Source organism: Labeo rohita, chromosome 1, assembly GCF_022985175.1.
Source record: "Labeo rohita strain BAU-BD-2019 chromosome 1, IGBB_LRoh.1.0, whole genome shotgun sequence".
NCBI lineage: Eukaryota > Metazoa > Chordata > Actinopteri > Cypriniformes > Cyprinidae > Labeo > Labeo rohita.
The window spans coordinates 28,878,614-28,898,188 of record NC_066869.1 but is presented as its reverse complement, the minus strand read 5'-3'; the positions used below and the strand labels follow the sequence as shown (position 1 = coordinate 28,898,188).

At 32.0% G+C, this 19,575-nt stretch overlaps 1 protein-coding gene across 1 annotated transcript; it reads right to left on the bottom strand.

Moving 5' to 3' along the window:
• Positions 1-3,546: 3,546 nt before the first annotated feature.
• lbx1b (ladybird homeobox 1b) lies at positions 3,547-5,619 on the bottom strand. The gene is made up of 2 exons (XM_051116344.1): positions 5,069-5,619; positions 3,547-4,464 (listed from the first exon to the last, which is right to left on the bottom strand). The coding sequence occupies exons 1-2, from the start codon at positions 5,379-5,381 to the stop codon at positions 3,983-3,985; spliced, it is 795 nt and encodes a 264-aa protein (XP_050972301.1). The 5' UTR covers positions 5,382-5,619; the 3' UTR covers positions 3,547-3,982.
• Between the last annotated feature and the right edge of the window lie 13,956 nt (positions 5,620-19,575).

The window sequence follows — 19,575 nt, the reverse complement described above, 5'->3', positions numbered from 1 at the left end:
CATGACGTAATGCTGACGTCGCACGCTGTGGCTGTTCAAGGGTTTGGTAACTGCACTGCTTATGCGCAAATACAAAAATTTTGTATTTTTATTTCATCATACACCCATTTGACTAAATATAGAATCAAATTTAAACGAATATTTTCCATTAATGTTAAACGAGGCGTGAATTATATAAGAAGTATAAAGAATTATAAAGAATTATAGAAATATTACAAGACTTGCATCAACAGGATTTTAAAACGACACATTTATTTTACGAAAATAACAAATCTGCGGATCTGAGGTAAGTGAGAGCAACACACGAGAGCAAAACCCACTAGAATGTTGTCCACCAGAGGGCAGCAGAAGAATAGATCTTGGGCTGAGAGTAACGCATTCTACCAAATAAAGGGGGGGAAGAGAGATTAATAAATAGAAATCCTTTTGATGTGTTTATTATCCTGTCTGTAAGGCTGGTAGTTTTACAGAGCTTTATATTCTGCAATATTCCGATTTATTTGACGTTAATTGGCTATAACATGAAAGAATGGAGGTTGTTAGACGTAGATTAAGTCTCTGACAAAAACATAGCCTACTTGTGTTTTCTGATTATGTCTTAATTCAAAAACTTTCAGATATGGGATAGCCATGGGCATTTACAGCCACTTTTGACCCACTGGACTGAAAAGAAACCATTTTAGTCATAAATAAGAAAATGTGAAGAGTTAAGATGCAAACGCCTCTAAATCCATCTGACTTATTTTTTTAAAATTAAATTTCTTTCTGGCTACTTTGTATAGGTTTCTATGTGGTACTTCTGATTGCGCGGAGGCTGGAATTTAGTGATTTTTACACTGTGTGTCAGGAGCATTCACTTAGTATCATTATCCCATTTTTGACCGAGATGGCTGGTTTTGCATCTGAACTTTTCATATACTCTCTTATATAAGAAAATAAGAAAATACACTCTCACTAGTTTAACGTGTCTACGAACAGCTTATAGTATGTGTGTGTGTGTGTGTGTATATACACTACCGTTCAAAAGTTTGGGGTCAGTAAGACTTGTAATAGTCTTTAAAGTAGTCTCTTATGCTCATCAAGGCTGCATTTATTTGATTAAAAATATACAAAAAAAAAAAAACAGTAATATTGCAAAATGTTTTTACAATATAAAATAATGTTTTTTATTTTAACATACTTTAAAATAGAATTTATTCCTGTGATGAAAAGCTGAATTTTTATCAGCTGTTACTCCAGTCTTAAGTGTCACATGATCCTTCAGAAATCATGCTAATATGCAGATTTATTATTAGAATGATCAATGTTGGATAATATCAACAGTTGTGCTGCCAAATATTTTTTGGAACCTGTAATTTTTTTTTTTTTTTTTTTTTTTTCAGGATTCTTTCATGAATAACAAGTTTAAAAAGTACAGTGTTTATTCAAAATATAAATATTTTATAACAATGTAAATTATTTATTATTAACTTTTAATAAACGTTTAATTATTAACTTAATACATCCTTGGTGAATAAAAGTATTAATTTCTTAAAAAAAAAAAAAAAAAAAAAAAAGAAACAATAAAAATGTACTGACCCCAAACTTTTGAACGGTAGTGTATATATATATATATATATATATATATATATATATATATATATATATATATATATATATATATGTATATATATATATATATTCGAAATGTCATGAACTGTTAACTATTTATTGTCTGTAACAGCATTTTGTGATAAAAATAATGATGGTAATTATGTATTAATTTATTTATTTACAATTACACTCTTTTGCCTTCCTACTAACTCCATTGCTAGCATGTTTTTTTTCTTTTCCATCTTTTTAAATATATTTCCAATAACGAATATATCATTAAAAATAAAACATTAACAATATAAAGTTTCCTTTTTCTTCTTCCTTTCTTTCTTTCTTTCTCTACACTATACACTATACCCTACTTTCTGGAAGAAAAAAAAAAATAAGTAAAAAGAACGAACAGAAAAACTGCCCTTACAACTTAATCTTCCTCTTTACAAAACAACGTAGTCTAACATCTATTACTACAACAGTTAGCGTTCAAATTATGCGTTGGCCTACTGTTGTTCCTTTTATACACGAAACACACCTGCTACTGACAGCACACTCAATGCGTCTTGTTTTTTCCAACTCACACGCTCTTTAGCACATTATCCAGTTTTTGGCGTTATTAATCTCCTCAGAGTCAAGTAGGCTTAAGGTAAGGAGGCGAGAGAATCAAACATTATAAACAAAAGGCCCCTTTTAGCAAAGCTGACACGAGGGCCTTGGTTTGAACGCTTAACGAGTCCCCTCCTGAACATGAAACTCCAACAAAATGAGGACGTATTCTTTAACTAAAAAGTCCCCCCACACAAGTTTAACAAATCATTTAAAATCACCAAAAGGGGGACGAAAGTCAGTGCCTCACAAAAAAGAGAGAGTTTCATTGTAATTCATTGACTTGTTCAAAACGCCAAGCTAAAAAGGCGAGAAGAAAAGAGCGGACATTCATGGGTACAGATGCTTTCTCGAGGAGAGACTCCAATGTATGGCCTTTGTTCGCGCTGCGTTAAACTGTTTAAAAGAGGGGTTAACGCAATCCATCAAATTGTCTGAAATTGTGTGAAAATTTCAGAAACCATATGGCCTCCAAACGTTCGCGTCTTTTTTATGTGGCTGGACACACTTGTTTCAGTATGGTGAACCGCAGGAGTCCAGCCATGCGCCATTGTCACTTGTCACATCAGGGTGGATGGCTCATTTGTCCTCAGCTTTCATGCTTTACGCTGGAAATTACAGCTTCACCCGTGAACAAAAAGGATTATATAGCCCTGGAGAAACTGGACCAAAACTTGATGTTTTTGTGTCTTTCTTCTCCTTTTTCTCCCCTGCGCCCCAGATTTGTGTTTCTCACATAAATTTCGCCCAGAATGGAAAAACACACGTTGTTGGGTCAAAAGCCAAGTCACGCTATTGCAAAGTGAAAGAGAGAGCGGAGCAAGCCAAAGGCTCTCTGTTCCTTCTGCGGAGAGCAAAAACAATAGCGTTAAAGGGGCAAGAATGTTTTTCTTCCCTTCTTTTTTCTTTTTGAGGAAAGAAATCAAGGCAGTTAGCAATTGCCAAAAAAGTATGAAGCTCTTGGCTGTCGTGCACAAGTTCGTTAGCTCTTCTGTCAACGGATTTTTACACTGCACTTATGTAATAGCCTATCCGAAAATGTTTACATTTTCATTTTTTTTTCTTTTCTTTTCTTTTTCTTTGTTTTTCGTATTTAAAAAATATATAGGGCTATGCGTAAAAATATAGTTCACAAAAACAGCAGTATAAGCTACAGAGCTCAGACTTTAATTTCTCTATTTCGGTCAGTCACTTAATATTTACAATTTATATAAAAGGATACGCAAAACAACACAATTCTTGTTGTAAATAATAATAATAATAATAAAAGAAAAGTTTTGTCAGAAAATGAGGATTGTTACAGATTTACAGACTCGGCAATAGTTCATCTTTATAAAAGGTATACATGTTTTTATTTTCAAACTCAATACATTAAACGACACATTGGGTATTCGTACAATGGCCTAATTTTAAAAGGCACTAAGTAAAATGTACAAAAACTTTACAAAGAGCAGTCACTGTCGATTGTGTACAAATGAAGCATATACGCAATAAATACAAATGCAAAAATAGTTTTTCTTATCAAGAGGTTGTATTGCTGTTTGTTGCCCTGATTCGTGAAATATTCTTTTATTACACTCATTAAAGCCATTATTACATACAATACAATATATTATATATAAAAACTTCAGCTGCTCACTCGCTGTATTGAACAAATAGGAGTTAGACTTGCATAGTCTGGCTATAAATTAAACTAACTCAGCTTCAGAAAACACTACAATCATGTAGGCGGTTATGTGCATGCGTGTCTTAAAATATAAATTTACAAATCAATATGCAGTGGTTTTCATCACACATCGACGTCTATTTCCACATCCTCGTCCTCGGAGTAGTCTTGACTTGTGTGGTCTGAGAGAGACGACATGGGGGACAGACATAATTTGTGCGCACTCTTGTACTCGTGACCCAGCCGTGGCGAGCACTCGGGCCCCGGATGTCCCGTGACTCCAACTGCACACCTCTCCAGATCGGCGAGTTTAGCGAGTTTATCCAGAGGCACGATACCTGTGGATCTGACCGACTCCACGTCCGCTTTCATCTCCTCCAGGTCTCGCTTTAGTTTTGCCCGTCGGTTTTGGAACCAGGTGATAACCTGCGCATTTGTCAGCCCCAGCTGATGGGCAGTTTGGTCTCTGTCGGCGGGTGACAAGTATTTCTGATGGAGAAACCTTTTCTCTAGTTCATATAACTGGTGGTTAGTAAAGGCCGTTCTAGATTTTCGGCGCTTTTTGGGACTGTCCCTTTGACCAAACAGAGTCAACCCATCCCTTCCTGTGGATGAAAGAAAATGATGCAAAATTAGGCGACACAGGCAGTTTATGTCTTAGAATATCAATTTCTTAGAATATTGTTAATATATAATAATAATTGTTGATAAAGAAACGGTATTTACTTGTTTATAACCATTCTGACTTTATTAATAAATTTAAAGTTGATGTTGATTTTAAAATGAGTCAGACTATGAAAATATATTGATCAAAATAAAGTTGAATTAAATATTTAAAAATGTTCTTAATTGGTACTGATAACATTCACTGAATCTGTCCATTACACAGATGTTCTTTACAATATTCTTTTATGAAAGATTCTTTGGGGAACCCAAAAATGATTCTTCTAAAAACCCACGTTTTAAAAAGCATTGACCTGTAATTGCTACCTGAAAGAGCTATTTTTACCTTGTTTAACCCATAAAATCTAGTGTTATTGGTGTGCATTAATGCATTTAGGGTGATTCAGCGATATTATTTTTATTTTAATAAAACCAGTTAAGGTAGAGGTTATTCTTTTTTCAGTGTTAAATTTGTACATGAATTGTAAAAATGTATTTTCCAATTTAAAACTTTATTTAGAATCCCTAAACATGATCTTTTCTTACCTTCTGCTGCTTGGAGTACACCTAATTCGAGACCTTTGAACGTTTTGCTGGCCAGTTCCTGAAGAGCACACAAAGGCGATGTTTGAGTGATGAGAGTCTGCCGTGATATTGTGATGCTCTGCCGGGGTCTCTCGGATGCTGGAAGCCGGTGAATCCTCTGAGTTCTTTTGACAGTCGGTTTGCTGAGGATGTCTGCGATGCTGAAAGGGGTTAAGGGCTTGTTGGAACTCGCGGGTGGTGGAAGGTGGTCCAGGGGGTTCAGCCCACGGCTCTCCATAGCCTCACAGACTTTGACACCTTTGGTGGTCGTCATCCAAGCAGTCGCAAAGCAGCTTTGGTTATAAAATTTGTGTACAAATTTGGCGAAACTTTTGATTAAAGTATATAATGGTGGATTAAAAATCTAACACTTTCTATTCACTTGTCCCAAAAAGTCTTTTGGCACATAAGTGGGTAGCCTGCTGCCCAACAACAATGGCAACGTCCAACGAGTTAGTCTCTCAGCACCATCACTATCCAACAGCAAATGAGTAGTTAGCCTTGTGCGTTGACAGCTCTGCAGTTCTGTTCTGGAGTTCTGGAGGCTGAGGACTACTTAGTGCTCAGTTAATTAACTATGACGGAAAGGCGGAGTCGTGTAAAGCGATGAAGGTTTGTGTTTGTTGCTGTTGTTTGCCTTCTGCAAAAGAAACGAAGTGTCCTAAACGACGGCTGATAGGTTAATTCTCAGCTCTGATGATGAGCCTACTACTACTAAAAAAACCGTTGCCAATTACCAAATAGCGATTTTGATCAATAAACTTTTGTATAATATCTACATTTTCATGTATATATTAAATTATATTGCCAATGCAACACTGTATTAACATTTATTAAAGTGAATTTTTATTCTCATAAGAATCGACATTAGACTAAGTTAGGAATTTTCTGAACAATATAAAATGAACATTGAGACTGCGTGTAGTATATACGTTAATAAAATAATACATATAAAACATATATTGACATTTGATATTGATTAAATACTGAATTATATTTGTTGGCTGTTTAAGATCGAAGCTCACGCATTTGTCCCGAATGCTAAAAATTACCATATATATTAGGCTATAATGTATATTAAATTCATGTTTTCAGATTACGTAAAAAGTCGTTTTCCAAACGGCACGTATTTTGGTCATTAAGTAGAATTGTAAAGCGCATTCTTACAAAAGCTGTCAATTATGAAAGTTCTTAACTAAGTGCCAATCTTCCACCAAGATTATTATTATTAAAAATACGCTTTTAAAAAGTGGTGTGGCAAATTGTTACCCAAAGAGTTATCTATTTCTACTTGTTTTAATCCATAAAGAATGTTTATGTCTGTTGATTCAGACATATTAAAAATATTTTTGACTTGAATAAAACATTAGATGTTAGCATTTTACACCAACATTTTTTTATATGAATATTTTTTAGAAAAATTAATGATCAATTTAGAGATTAATAGAAGTGCTCCAATATAAATACAATGATAGAACAAGATAAGTCTATAGAGACAATGATTTTAGGAAACACACTGAGCACTTACATGGCAACATGCAGTTGCATGTATGATTTTAAAAAGAACAAACTTTAACTTTGACAACAAACTCTATTTAATTTTAGAGAGTGAGTCGCCCAAATAATCTTTTTATTTTTTTATTTTTTCCATCAAATAGCACACACAGACACACACACACTCTATTCTCACAGGCTGAGTAGGAAACATGAATTAGCCCAGTCAATGTGGTCTGACTGTTGAGTTAATGACAGTCTTGACCTTTTGCTGCCTTCTTTGTTTAGTGTTTCTCTTTAGGCCAAGTGGTTATGAATTAACCGGGGCAGCAAAGTCTATAATACACCTCTATGAGAATAAATAGTGTTTAAGTGACATCTGATATTAGCAATTATAGTGTTGTTATAAGAACATATTATTATAAAGCAGCCATACTATTTATTAATATGCCTATAAACATAACCTATAAAAGAAATACTGGGTGTTTTACTGTATTATTGAGATTAAAGAATAAAAAATCCAGATTAAGCCTAGCAGTAAACAGAAGAAACAACAACAACAACAACAACAACAACACTGTAATATGAAGGAACATTTTAAAAAATTCCTAATTTAAAATGTATAATGTTAATTTAACATTTACTAGCTGTTATCTCTTACACATTGTCTTAAATCACTTAATTTGCTTGATCAATGGGTGAAATTTATAGCTACAGAAACCTTATGTATTTAAAAGATTAATCAAAATGAATTTAAATGATATGATCCATATACACCATACAGCATGCTCAAGGAGAAATTAACATTGTAGTAATTATAGATGTTAGATCATCTGACAACAGTATATTTGCAGCTGAGCCCCTGGCAGGGAGTACATGTCAGGTCAGCTGAACTTTATTTATAAATCACATATAAAACAGCTGATCTAAAGAGCTGTAAATCTGAGGCGATATTAAGGCAAATATTAAGGCAAAAAATTAAAAGCAAGTTAAGATGCAGTGAATAGAGGAATAAATGAAAACACACTGATGACTTTGATCTTTGGTAGTGAATGTGATCTTACGTGTTTGTTGGAGGAATGGAGGAAGTGGAGGGTGCACAGTATCTAATATCTAAGTGAAACATGAGCTTGTGGTAATCCACCAAATCCCACACCTAAAAACGGACCACCTTCAGTGATTATTAAATTACATAAGAATGTGACATTTTTATGTGTATGATCAACATGTATTTCTGTGTAAAAGTGTTTGATCTCATGTATCAGCAGTGGTAGGGAACAGCTTAAACCGCTGCAAGTCTTGACAGAGCCGTCACCATACTGATTTTGGTTGCACATATTTGATATACAATTTTATACTTCTTTATACTTTATACTTCTTCTATCTTTATAAAAACGAATCCAAATTACATAGTGCTTATAAGTTCAATTAAGGCTATTTTGTGCATCTTCTATGTAAAAAATAAAGTAAATTTTTGTATTGTACTGAAAATAATAGCTTGCAAAAGTTTCTCACACATTCCCAAAAATGAGCTTTCATTTTCATGTGAATGTGAAGTTATTCAATTTTCTTGTTATGTGGTGAACAGCTGCAAAGTGTATATGTACTGCATGAAATTTGCAGGAAATTGCTGGATTAGTCACAAAGGAACTCACATTTTTATAAATCAGCTAAACAAACAAATGTATCAAATTTCACTTCTCAAAGTTTCAAGAATTTCATGGTTACGTTCAAAGTAGTCAGGAAAGTGTAATAAACTTTTGTAATCATTTGTAGACTGTTTCTTCCAAAACGCTAATAAGACACAACACTTTTCTGAACAGCTGTTTGTGCATTGCAGAAAAGACTTCCTGATCTATATATAAATACTTATATGTTGTTATTATTAAAAATATATATTATTTGTAGTAATAGCAGTAGAAGTAGAATGTGCATTTATTTATTTAATTAAAAAAATATTTGTACAAAGAACAAAATGTATGTTTGCTCTTATTTTTGTACCATCACCATTATTATTATTACAGCTACTAATAAACGCTTCCATAACAACAAATGTTTATGAACAGGATATCCTTAAGGTCAGAGATCAATGTTGCTTGACTGTTATGTGGACAAACAGCTCAGGCTTATGTTGAGGGTCACAACATTCAAATTAGTCACAGTAAAACATAAGCCAATGGCAATGGGGGTAAAATTACACACATCTATTGAACTGAAAAGAGAATATGCTCATAAAACACATAAATGCAGATGAGAATTTAACTGAAAACACACTATAAGTAATGTGACAATCTTCCCCTCACATTTTACAACTTAACCAAAGTCATTTACTTTATTATTACAATTAAAAACCAATAAAACAAAATCTCTTCTTTTTAGCTTATGCAACAGTTTCCATTGTGATGGAAAACTAGTCTTGCCCAAAAAATAGTATGACAAAACAGTAACGTTTAGAACATGCTTTGAATAAGCAGCCTAAAAACAAACAACAGTATAGACTGAGAAACATTAGAGGTTTCTTGACTCAAAATTAAATGGGCATGCACTAGTGCAACATTATGTAGTGGCTTCAGGCCTAACAAATAATTAGATTCTAAATCAGTGTAATTAAGAGGATGAATCACAAAAGAAAGAGAAAAAAGCTCATCAAGAGCGAAAAAGAGATTTGATACCATTAAATAATGAACTGAAGCAAGGAACATTAATATAATTGTGTATTTCCCCTGAAGGTAAAGGTGAATGGGCTGTAAATTAGAGCTTTTTTCTCCCCTTGGTGAAAACTGAAATGAAATGTGACCCTGGACCACAAAACCAGTCTTAAGTAGCACAGGTATATTTGTAGCAATAGCCCAAAATACGTTTAACGGGTCAAAATGATAAATTTTTCTGTTATGCCAAAAATCATTAGGATGTTAAGCAAAGGTCATGTTCCATGAAGATATTTTGTAAATCTCCTACCGTAAATTTATCAAAACTGAATTTTTGATTAGTAATATGCATTGCTAAGAACTTCATTTGGACAACTTAAAAGGTGATTTTCTTGATATTTTGCTTTTTTTGCACCCTCAGATTTCAGATTTTCAAATAGTTGTATCTTGGCCAAATATTGCCATATCCTAACAAGTAATGCATCAATGGAAAGATATATAAACATCTCAGTTTAAAAAAATTAGGCCTTATGACTGGTTTTGTATATATATATATATATATATATATACATTAGAAAAGTATATATACATATATATATATATACACTTTTTTAATGATATGCTCCTGAACAACAACCGTACACAGAAAGTATGTGAGTGAACGATTTCCTGAGCTCCAGGCGTCTGTCCTGAAGATTCACTAACATAACTCTGCCATCTACTGGAGACATGAGGAACTTAACGTTGCTTGCAAATAGTTCACGATAACTCTTCAACTGTCTGAATCCTGTATAAAAACACACACAAGAAGAAAAGATATAAGAACAATAAATATAAAACTCTCCCGGTTTAATTAAAACAAAACTTGATACGACATACGACAAATTCTAACGCATACACTACAAAAGAACATTTTACTTACCAGACTCATTTACTTCAAAATTACTGAACCCTTAAAATTCAACATGTATTTCACTGAATATGAGGCTGAAGCTGCACAGCAGTCTGCTGCCTCTTTGTCCCTATGGCAGAACATTTGTTACTCTGTGCCCATGTGGCATTGTGCCTGTCTGCTGGTTAGGCCTGTTGCCAGCAGACACAGTCATTCCCCTTGAAAGCTGTTCACACAGCCTGCCATCAAAATACCTCCAGTTGTCTCTAATGGTGTTTGAGAATGTGGCATATTGGGAATGCTTTGTTTTCTAGGCGAACATGAAAACTCCTCATTCCAATACACGTGTTAGAAAACATGTCAAACAATGTTACACAAATGCAATAGTAAATAAAATAAAATAAAAAAGTATAGTAAATGTATACTGTATGTGTGAGCATGTGTGTGTATATAAATGACTAATGAGCAAATGTGACCAAATGACCAAATGTGCATTGCTTCATATAAAATATTCATATTGGAAACTGCAGTTCACTGTAGGCCACAGTAACATGATATCCTTTTCTAACCACATGTTCACTAGTAACACTCAATTAAAAATGCTGTTTAATATTAATTTGATAATATTTGTACAGATATAACATTCCTGAATTTATGATTTCCATATGATTTCCAGATGTGAAATTGTTATATATGAAACATATTAGAAAGTGGAACAATACTAATTGGAATATATTGCATATATTTATCCCATACAAATATGTTTATATATATATACATAATACATAAAATATGTCATTTGCATCTATCCTAAAACCAAAAATCAATACATGTAGATATTATATAAGTAAAGATACTCATGTATTTAAAGAAGCCTCTTCTGCTCAGCAAGCCTGCATTTATTTGATCCAAAGTACAGCAAAAACAGTGAAATTTTGAAATATTTTTACTATTTAAAATAACTGTTTTCTATTTGAATATATTTTAAAATGTAATTTATTCCTGTGATCAAAGCAAAATTTTCAGCATCATTACTCCATCCATGTAGATACAACATATATTACCAGTCAAAAGTTTTTGAACAGTAAGATTTTTAATATTTTTTAAAGAAGTCACTTCTGCTCACCAAGTCTGCATTGATCAATCTTTGATCCAAAGTACAGCAAAAACAGTGAAATTGTAAAATATTTTTACTATTTAAAATTAATGTAATTAAAATTAAATATAATTTATTCCTGAGACCAAATCTAAATTTTCAGCATCATTACTCCAGTCTTCAGTGTCACATGATCCTTCAGAAATCATTTTAATATGTTGATTTGCTGTTCAAGAAACATTTTTATTATTATCATCAATATTTTTAACAGCTGAGTTCATTTTTTCAAGATTCTTTGATGAATATAAAGATCCAAAGATCAGCATTTATCTGAAATAGCTTTTGTAACATTATACACTATACCATTAAAAAGTTTGGAGTCAGTATAATTTTTTTAGGAAGGAAATTGTAGAGATGAATACGTACTTGATCAAAGGTTATAATGTTACAAAATATTACTATTTCAGATATATGCTGTTCTTCTGAAATTTCTATTTATCAAAGAAACCTGAAAAAAATCTACTCAGCTGTTTTCAACATAATAATACAAAAAAAAATTTTGAGCAGAAAATCAGAATATTACAATGACTTCTGAAGGATCATGTGACTGGAGTAATGATGCTAAAAATTCAGCTTCGAGATCACAATAATAAATTACATAGTAATAATAACAATAGTAAAAATATTTCAAAATGTTACTGTTTTTGCTGTACTTTGGATCAAATAAATGCAGGCCTGGTGAGCAGAAGAGACTTAAAAAAAAACATTTAAAATCCTACTGTTCAAAAACTTTTGACTGGTAGTGTAGATATTATTATTTTTTTGTACATACACAAACTATGGGGATTTGATAAACGTATACCTTTGCTTAATGTATGTATGTGAAAATAATATAGGTAACATATACAGCAATATTACTCCTGATATAGGGCAATATTTCCACATTTGTAAAAAGAAAATGTTTAAAAAAAATGAAAAATCACCCTTTTTATTGACAAATATCACGTATATCTATGTTATTGTTTGTCAGTAACATAATACATAGAATATTGAATCTGAGCAGAACATATTGTGCCACTTGGATGTCATATGGTCTTCCTGTCAGACCAATGACTGAACCCAGCTTTACGTATCACAGAGAGACAGAGGGAGGGCTGTGGGGATCTGCTTTGAGCCTTTAACATCAATTACACTCAGTTTGATGAATGGGATGGCATTAGAGAAGAGGAATGCTCAGCTGCTCTTTGTATGTGAGTAAGTATGTGTCGGAGTGAGTGTGTCTTTGTTTTGGTTTGTGAAGTCACTTAGCAGCATCAAGCTTTGTGTTTGTGTGTGTATACTGTACAAGAGGAGTATCTGTGTGTGTCAAAGAGGCTTCGGTCGCCCCCCCTAGCAGTTTGGCCCAAAATACTCCCACATTGAGCCTGTCAGACACTCATCAATCAGAAGGGTTAGTAAAAGCCATTTAGGCAGTTTAACGAGCCGGCCAATCACACGAGAGTGGGTGCATTAGCATACTCAATTGCCCTCATTTATGCCAGAGACTGCTGGAGGTTTGACCGCATTGTTGTCAGAGTCTGTGAAGTGCTTTAACTTTGTAAGACTGGGATGAAATGATTGTGTGACTGAACAATATTGCAAAAAGACAAACAGAGAAATAAAAAACCAAGTACAGGAACTTTAATTCTATCATTACTACAGTTAGCTTTTATCACTTTTATCACAGCACTTTTCCATGCTCTTTTTCTCCTTCTCCTAATCACCTTTCCGTCTATTTGATCTTATTCTGTAATTGATCTTATTTACCAAATTTTCATTTTGTAAAAATTTTCAAATGAGGTTAATGCAGGTTGATTCACTTTCTTACATACATCTATAGATATTTATTCTCGCATAAACCCAGGATCTCCCACCCAGCTGCTCAGACATCCAATATAACCCGATCTAAAAAAGTAGGATTACTTCGTAATAATTTTCATAAAAAAGAATGACATTATTATATTTACATTACATTTAATAAAATAATAGTACTAGTAGTTACATTATTATATTTATAATATTATATAATTATAACATTACAATAGCATTATTACATTATATAATAATAACAATAATAATAATAGTTCTTATTACTGTTGTTGTTGTTGTAAAAAGCATGTATTATTGCTGTTGTGTAATGTTTGTTGTGTTATATATGTATATATATATTTATTTATTTAATAAACAATAACATTATGTAATAATAATAATAATAATAATAATAATAATATACAATGTAATAAAAAAAAACATTATGTAGTAGTAGTAGTAGTAACAATAATAACGATAATAATATTTTTGGTGGCATAATGCACACGTTATTGTCTATAATATATAATTGAATTAAAAACAAATAATAATAATTATTATAATAATATGTAATTAAAAAACAACATTATGAAGTAGTAGTAATAATAATAATAATAATAATATACAATGTAATAAAAAACAACATTATGTAGTAGTAGTAGTAGTAGTAGTAATAATAGTTTTTGTGGTATAACGCATGTATTATTGTTTATAATATAACTGAATTAAAAACGTAATAATAATAATAACAACTATTATTGCTATTATTATAACTAAATAATGTTATTTTTTATTAAATTATATTATTATTATTATTATTATTATTATATATTATTATGTGAAACATTGTAATGTCATAACTATATATGATACGGTTATTACATTGCAATAGCATTATTACATTATATAATAATAACAACAACAACAACAACAACAACAACAACAACAATAATAATAATAATAATAATATACAGTTTAATAAAAATCATTATGTAATAGTAGTAGTAACATTTTTATTGTAATAATATTGTTTATATTGTTGTATAATGCACAAATTATTGTTTATTATATACCATTTAATTTAATAGCTTAATAACTTTAATAACTTAATTTACTTAATAACAAGAAAGAAGAAGAAGAAGAATCATCATCATCATTATTATTATTATTACATAATGTTTTATGTATTTTATGTTTTTTTATTAATTTTATATTATTATTATTATTATTAATAGTAGTAGTAGTATGTGAGACATTGTAATGTTATAACTATATATTATATAGTTATAACATTACAATAGCATTATTACAAAATTTAATAATAATAATAATAATTATTATTATTATTATTATATAGTAGAATAATAGTAGTTTTTGTTGTTGTTGTTGTTGTTGTGTAATACTTAACAGATCAGTGGTTATGTAATGGTAAATGTGTCCTTACATTTTACCTTTATATAACTCCTCTTAAAAGCAGTAACTTTATTATATTATATAATAATTATTATTATTATCATTAAACACTCCCCACATACTCCAGCCCACAAAGTCCAAACCCATCATAAAAGCACATGTCTGTGTTGAGCCATTATTAATATTCTAAAAATCAAATAAATCAAAGGAAAAAGTCATTACTTTTTGGGGGGAAACACTTTAGTATAAGGAGCAATTCTCACTATTAAATATTTTCTTATTAGCATACATATTACTAGCATATTGGCTGTTTATTAGTACTTTTAAAGAACATATTCTACATGACCATATTTTACGTCCTTAACCCTGCCTAATACCTGAACTTAACAACTACCTAACTAACTATTAATAAGCAGTATTACTTGTATAAGGACCCCTTGCTTTCTAAGCAAATTCTACTGCAGTATTTCTTTGGACACTTGGTTTAACAGCCTGGTTGTTAGTGGATTCTACAAAAACAGAATAAAACCATTCCTAAACATCTACTGTAATCACTCTCAAACTAACAAATCCACCTACTCAGCCAACTCTGTGTATCTCTGGTATATACACCTGCTCCCTGACTATATCCGAGCCGCTGATTTCTCCTCCTCTACACTCCAAACTGCACGCTTTCCCACCCAAATGAGACAGTGATGAATCCAAGGGGTTTTTGTTGTCTTGTTTTTATGAACTAGGCCTAAATACCCAGTAACTCTATTCTCCCCGTACAGCTTTTCTGCCTGCTTGATCTATTGTCCTTAAAGAGACTCGAGCCACAAAGAGCAGCTACACATTAACACAGGCCCTTGTCCTGTCTATTCAGTGTAGCAGGGCACAGCTGTCTCACAGTACACCCTACACTTCTGAAGGGTGAGGGGTGACAGGGGGTTCACTTACATTGAGCGGCCCCCTCTGGAGCACCGAGTCAAGAGTGTTTGGGAGAAATTGAGAAGGATGGCAAAAAAGGCTCACTATTTCCAGTGATGGAGAGGGTGCTTCGTCACACGCGACGGACAGCTGCAGCGGCCCCTTTCTTGGCCGCTTCGCTAACAGTGTGGCTCGACGCGGCCTTGTGTCTTTGTGACGAGCTAGAATATGTGTGGCGTGTTTAAGCAGAGTTCAGAGGTCTTTAGCTTAGTTGGTGTGTGCTTTATGGTGGAGGCTGGGTAATTAAAACCCTTTGGTGTTTTAATAGCATTACCACCCATTGAGATGATGATTATACTGACTTTGTGCTGGGAATTTCAAATGTGTTTCTTTAAAAATATTCTATTTACATTTTTTGAATCTTCTTGTTATTATTACGATTGATAGATTTGTAAAAGTGCAATCAGTAAGTCTGTTACAATGTTTGATTTATTAACTGCTGCTACTGCACACTGGAAGCTTTCTTGTCCTTTTTTTGGCTCTGTGTCATCACATTTTTGGATTAAATCACAGCATTTTTGTGTGGTTGTTGGTTCATGCTGGTAAGCAGCAGGATGGAGGTCATTGTGTGTTCATGCTTGACGCTTGAGGTCCCACTTTTTGACTTTTGCATTGCTCTGCAAAAACAGAAATAAGTAGAAGTGCTACTCAGCATAGAAATCTTAATATAAAAGGCACAGAAGCATAAAATAAAATAATTTTATAAAGATAATTCTTAATTGTAATTAAGCCTTTTTGAATGAATGAATGAATGAATAAATAAAGAAAGAAATTAATTAATCAATTACCAGAGTAACCAGTCAATTTTTTTTTTTTTTTTTTTTTAGACCACAAGAAACATCATAAATAAATAAATAAATAAAGTGAGTAAGTAAGTTACTGGAGTAAGCAGTCAATTTTTTACATTTTTAAAGACCACAAGAAACATCACAAATAGATAGATCGATAGATAGATAGATAGATAGATAGATAGATAGATAGATCGATAGATTTTCTGAAGACCACTAGGAACCTAAATAAATAAATAAATAGTTACCAGAGTAACCAGTTAAATTTTTTGAAGACCACAAGAGCATAATAAAGAAATAAGTAAATAAATGAATAAATAAATAACCAGAGAAACCAGTCAGTTTTTTGAATACCACAAGAAATATAATAAATAAATAAATAAATAAATAAATAAATAAATAAGGTTATCAGAGTAACCAGACATTTTTTGAAGAATAAATAAAAGAAATAAATAAATAACGTAAATTACCAGAGTAAGCAGTCAATTTTTTTAATTTTTTAAAGACCACAAGAAACATTATAAATAAATAAATAAATAAATAAATAAATAAAAATAAATAAATAAATAAATAAATAAATAAATAAAGTGAGTAAGTAAATTACCAGAGTAACCAGTCAATTTTTTTAGAATCTTGAAGACCACAAGAAATATTATATCATAAATAAAAAAAATAAATAAATAAGGTTATCAGAGTAACCAGGCACTTTTTTTTTGAAGACCACAAGAAACAAAAATAAATAAATACACAAATAAAGTAAGCAAGTAAGTAAGTTACCAGTGTAACCAGTTAATTTTTTTATTATTATTTTTTTTTTTAGGACAACAAGAAACATAAATAAGTAAATAAATAAATAAATAAATAAATAGTAATAAGTAAATAGTAAGAGTAACCAGTCGATTTTTTTAATTTTTGAAGACCACAAGAAACATAACAAACAAACAAATAAATGAATAAATACATTTTGGGTAAATTGTGTTTATTGCTGTTGTTTCATAAGTTTGAACCTGGATTCTAAAGGTTTGATTAGATGTTACTTAATGGAAATATAGCACATATTTCTCAGTACTAAAACCTTTTACTTTAGTTTTAAGATGTTTCTAGACAGCTTAAAAACAGCATTCTAAAATTAAAAAGATTTAGATTAAAAAAAAAAAAAAGTCAAACCTGATTGATGTATATCGCAAATGAGCACCAGAACTTTTTCAGAACTTTCTGTTTCAGTTAATTAAAGTTGCTGCTTTTGTTTTTGGGTTGACAGATCTTGGCTAGCTTCAAGGGGTATATAGCCTTGGTATGAATTTGTAAAGAATTGGTTTTGACTGCTACTCTAGTGATGAAATGTAAAATGAAAGTCCAAAATTGTAATAGAATTTAGAATTTATTTACTATTTTATGACCACCAGCATTTCCAGCAGCACTCATGCTTAGCTTAAATGCATGCCTGAGCATTAAATATTCTAATACATTAATCATAATTATTTTGACGTATGCTATTATTTTATTTTAGCAGAGACAGCACATTATCTACACATCTGCGTAAATCAGCACTATCTGAGAAAAATTCCCAGTGCAAAAAATATGCACATTTGCTTACAAGACAATCATATATCCTTTGTTAAACCAAAAGCCTTTTTCTTAAGTCAGTACACTCCAATTAATCATATTTACAGCATGACAACCCAAGAGAGCCGTTCCCCAGCTTCTAATGACTGATGCCACATCTGCACTGCTCTGACAGTAGTCAGATCTGGATCTGACAGTAGGTCAGCTTTAAAGTTTTTTTTTTTTTTTGGTTAAGAATCCTTTCAAGGAATCTTAAATGTATGCACCCATACACAATATAATTCTTCTGCTGTATGGATGTACACCTAATGAAAGTCAAATAGACAGATTACCTCTCATAATGTTAAAATGGAGGGCAGGAGAAGAGAGACAGAATGATTAATCATGCAAGGACAGACAAATTAATAAATAACCACCAGACTCAGCACTGGAGAGCAGCCATTATCAGCCAACAGGAATTTAAAAAGCTTAATAGACTGTGATTAAGAAGTCATTTAGCATGAAGCCATGGAGATATGGTCCCATTACTGTACCTGTATGTGTGTTTTTATGAATGTAGGTTATATCATATCAGAAATTTCATTGCAGTAGTTATATATAGCTATTTGTGGATAGTTTACCCATTTTCTCACCCTCGTGATGTTAAAAACCTGTAAAAGATATTTCTAAAAAATACGTTTTATTAAACCATGACCCTACAGAGAAAAAGTGGTTTGGAGAATGTATGGATAAGCCTAATTTAATTATCTTTCACTATTTGGACAAAACAGTTCAAAACATCTTCTAAAGAAAGAAATTAATATTGGTTTGGATCGACATGAGGGAGAGTAAATGATGACAAATTTTTCATTTTTGGGTAAACTTTGGGTGATCTGTTTATTGTAATTTGGCCATCCACGGATTGTCCAGCAGGGGTCAGTAGGAGCTCCATTTATGTGCCATTTTTGCAAGCATAATATTATTGATAGCACGATAGCACCCTCTACAGCTTAAACATCACAACTCTTTGAAAATTCAGCTTCAACAGAAACTCACCATCGAGTACGTGCTCTAACCTATGAGGGTCAATATCACCATATGGTGCCTTTCAGCCCTCACAGTACTCACAAATTTTGGTCTTAAAGGAGAGGTCCACTTCCAAAACAAAGATTCACATATAATGTACTCACCCCCTTGTCATCCAAGATGTTCATGGCTTTCTTTCTTCAGTCGTAAAGAAATGATGTTTTTTGAGGAAAACATTTTTCCAAAATGCAGTTTGAATGTGGCTTCAAACGATCTCAAATGTGGTTGTAAACGATCCTAGCCAAGAAAGAAGGTTCTTATCTAGCGTAATGATCGGTTATTTTAATAAAAATAATACAATTTATATACTTTTTAATGCCAAGTGCTCGTCTTGCCTGTACTGTTTTTGTTCCAGTTCATGACAGTTAGGGTATTTCGAAAAACTCCCATCTCATGTTCTCCCTCAACTTAAAAATCGCCCTATATCACTGTTTTACCTTTTTTGCCAAGGGTGTTTGATCTTCTTTGCATGTTCACTTTGCAAAGACTGGGTCAATACTTCTGCAATGATGTAGGACGATTTTGAAATAATTTTTTAAGTTGAGGGAGAAAATACAATTGGAGTTTTTCGACATACCCTAACTGTCTTGAGTCAGAATACACAGAGTTCAGGAAGAGAAAGGCAAGACGAGCATTTGAGATTAAAAAGTATTTAAATTGTATTTCTTTAATGAAAATAACTGATCGAT

Excerpts from the sequence above, each read along its gene's own strand:
- lbx1b (XM_051116344.1), bottom strand. The coding sequence starts at position 5,381 with ATGACGACCACCAAAGGTGTCAAAGTCTGTGAGGCTATGGAGAGCCGT. Across the intron at positions 4,465-5,068 it reads TGTACTCCAAGCAGCAGAAG|GAAGGGATGGGTTGACTCTG; the intron begins GTAAGAAAAGAT and ends TTTCATCCACAG.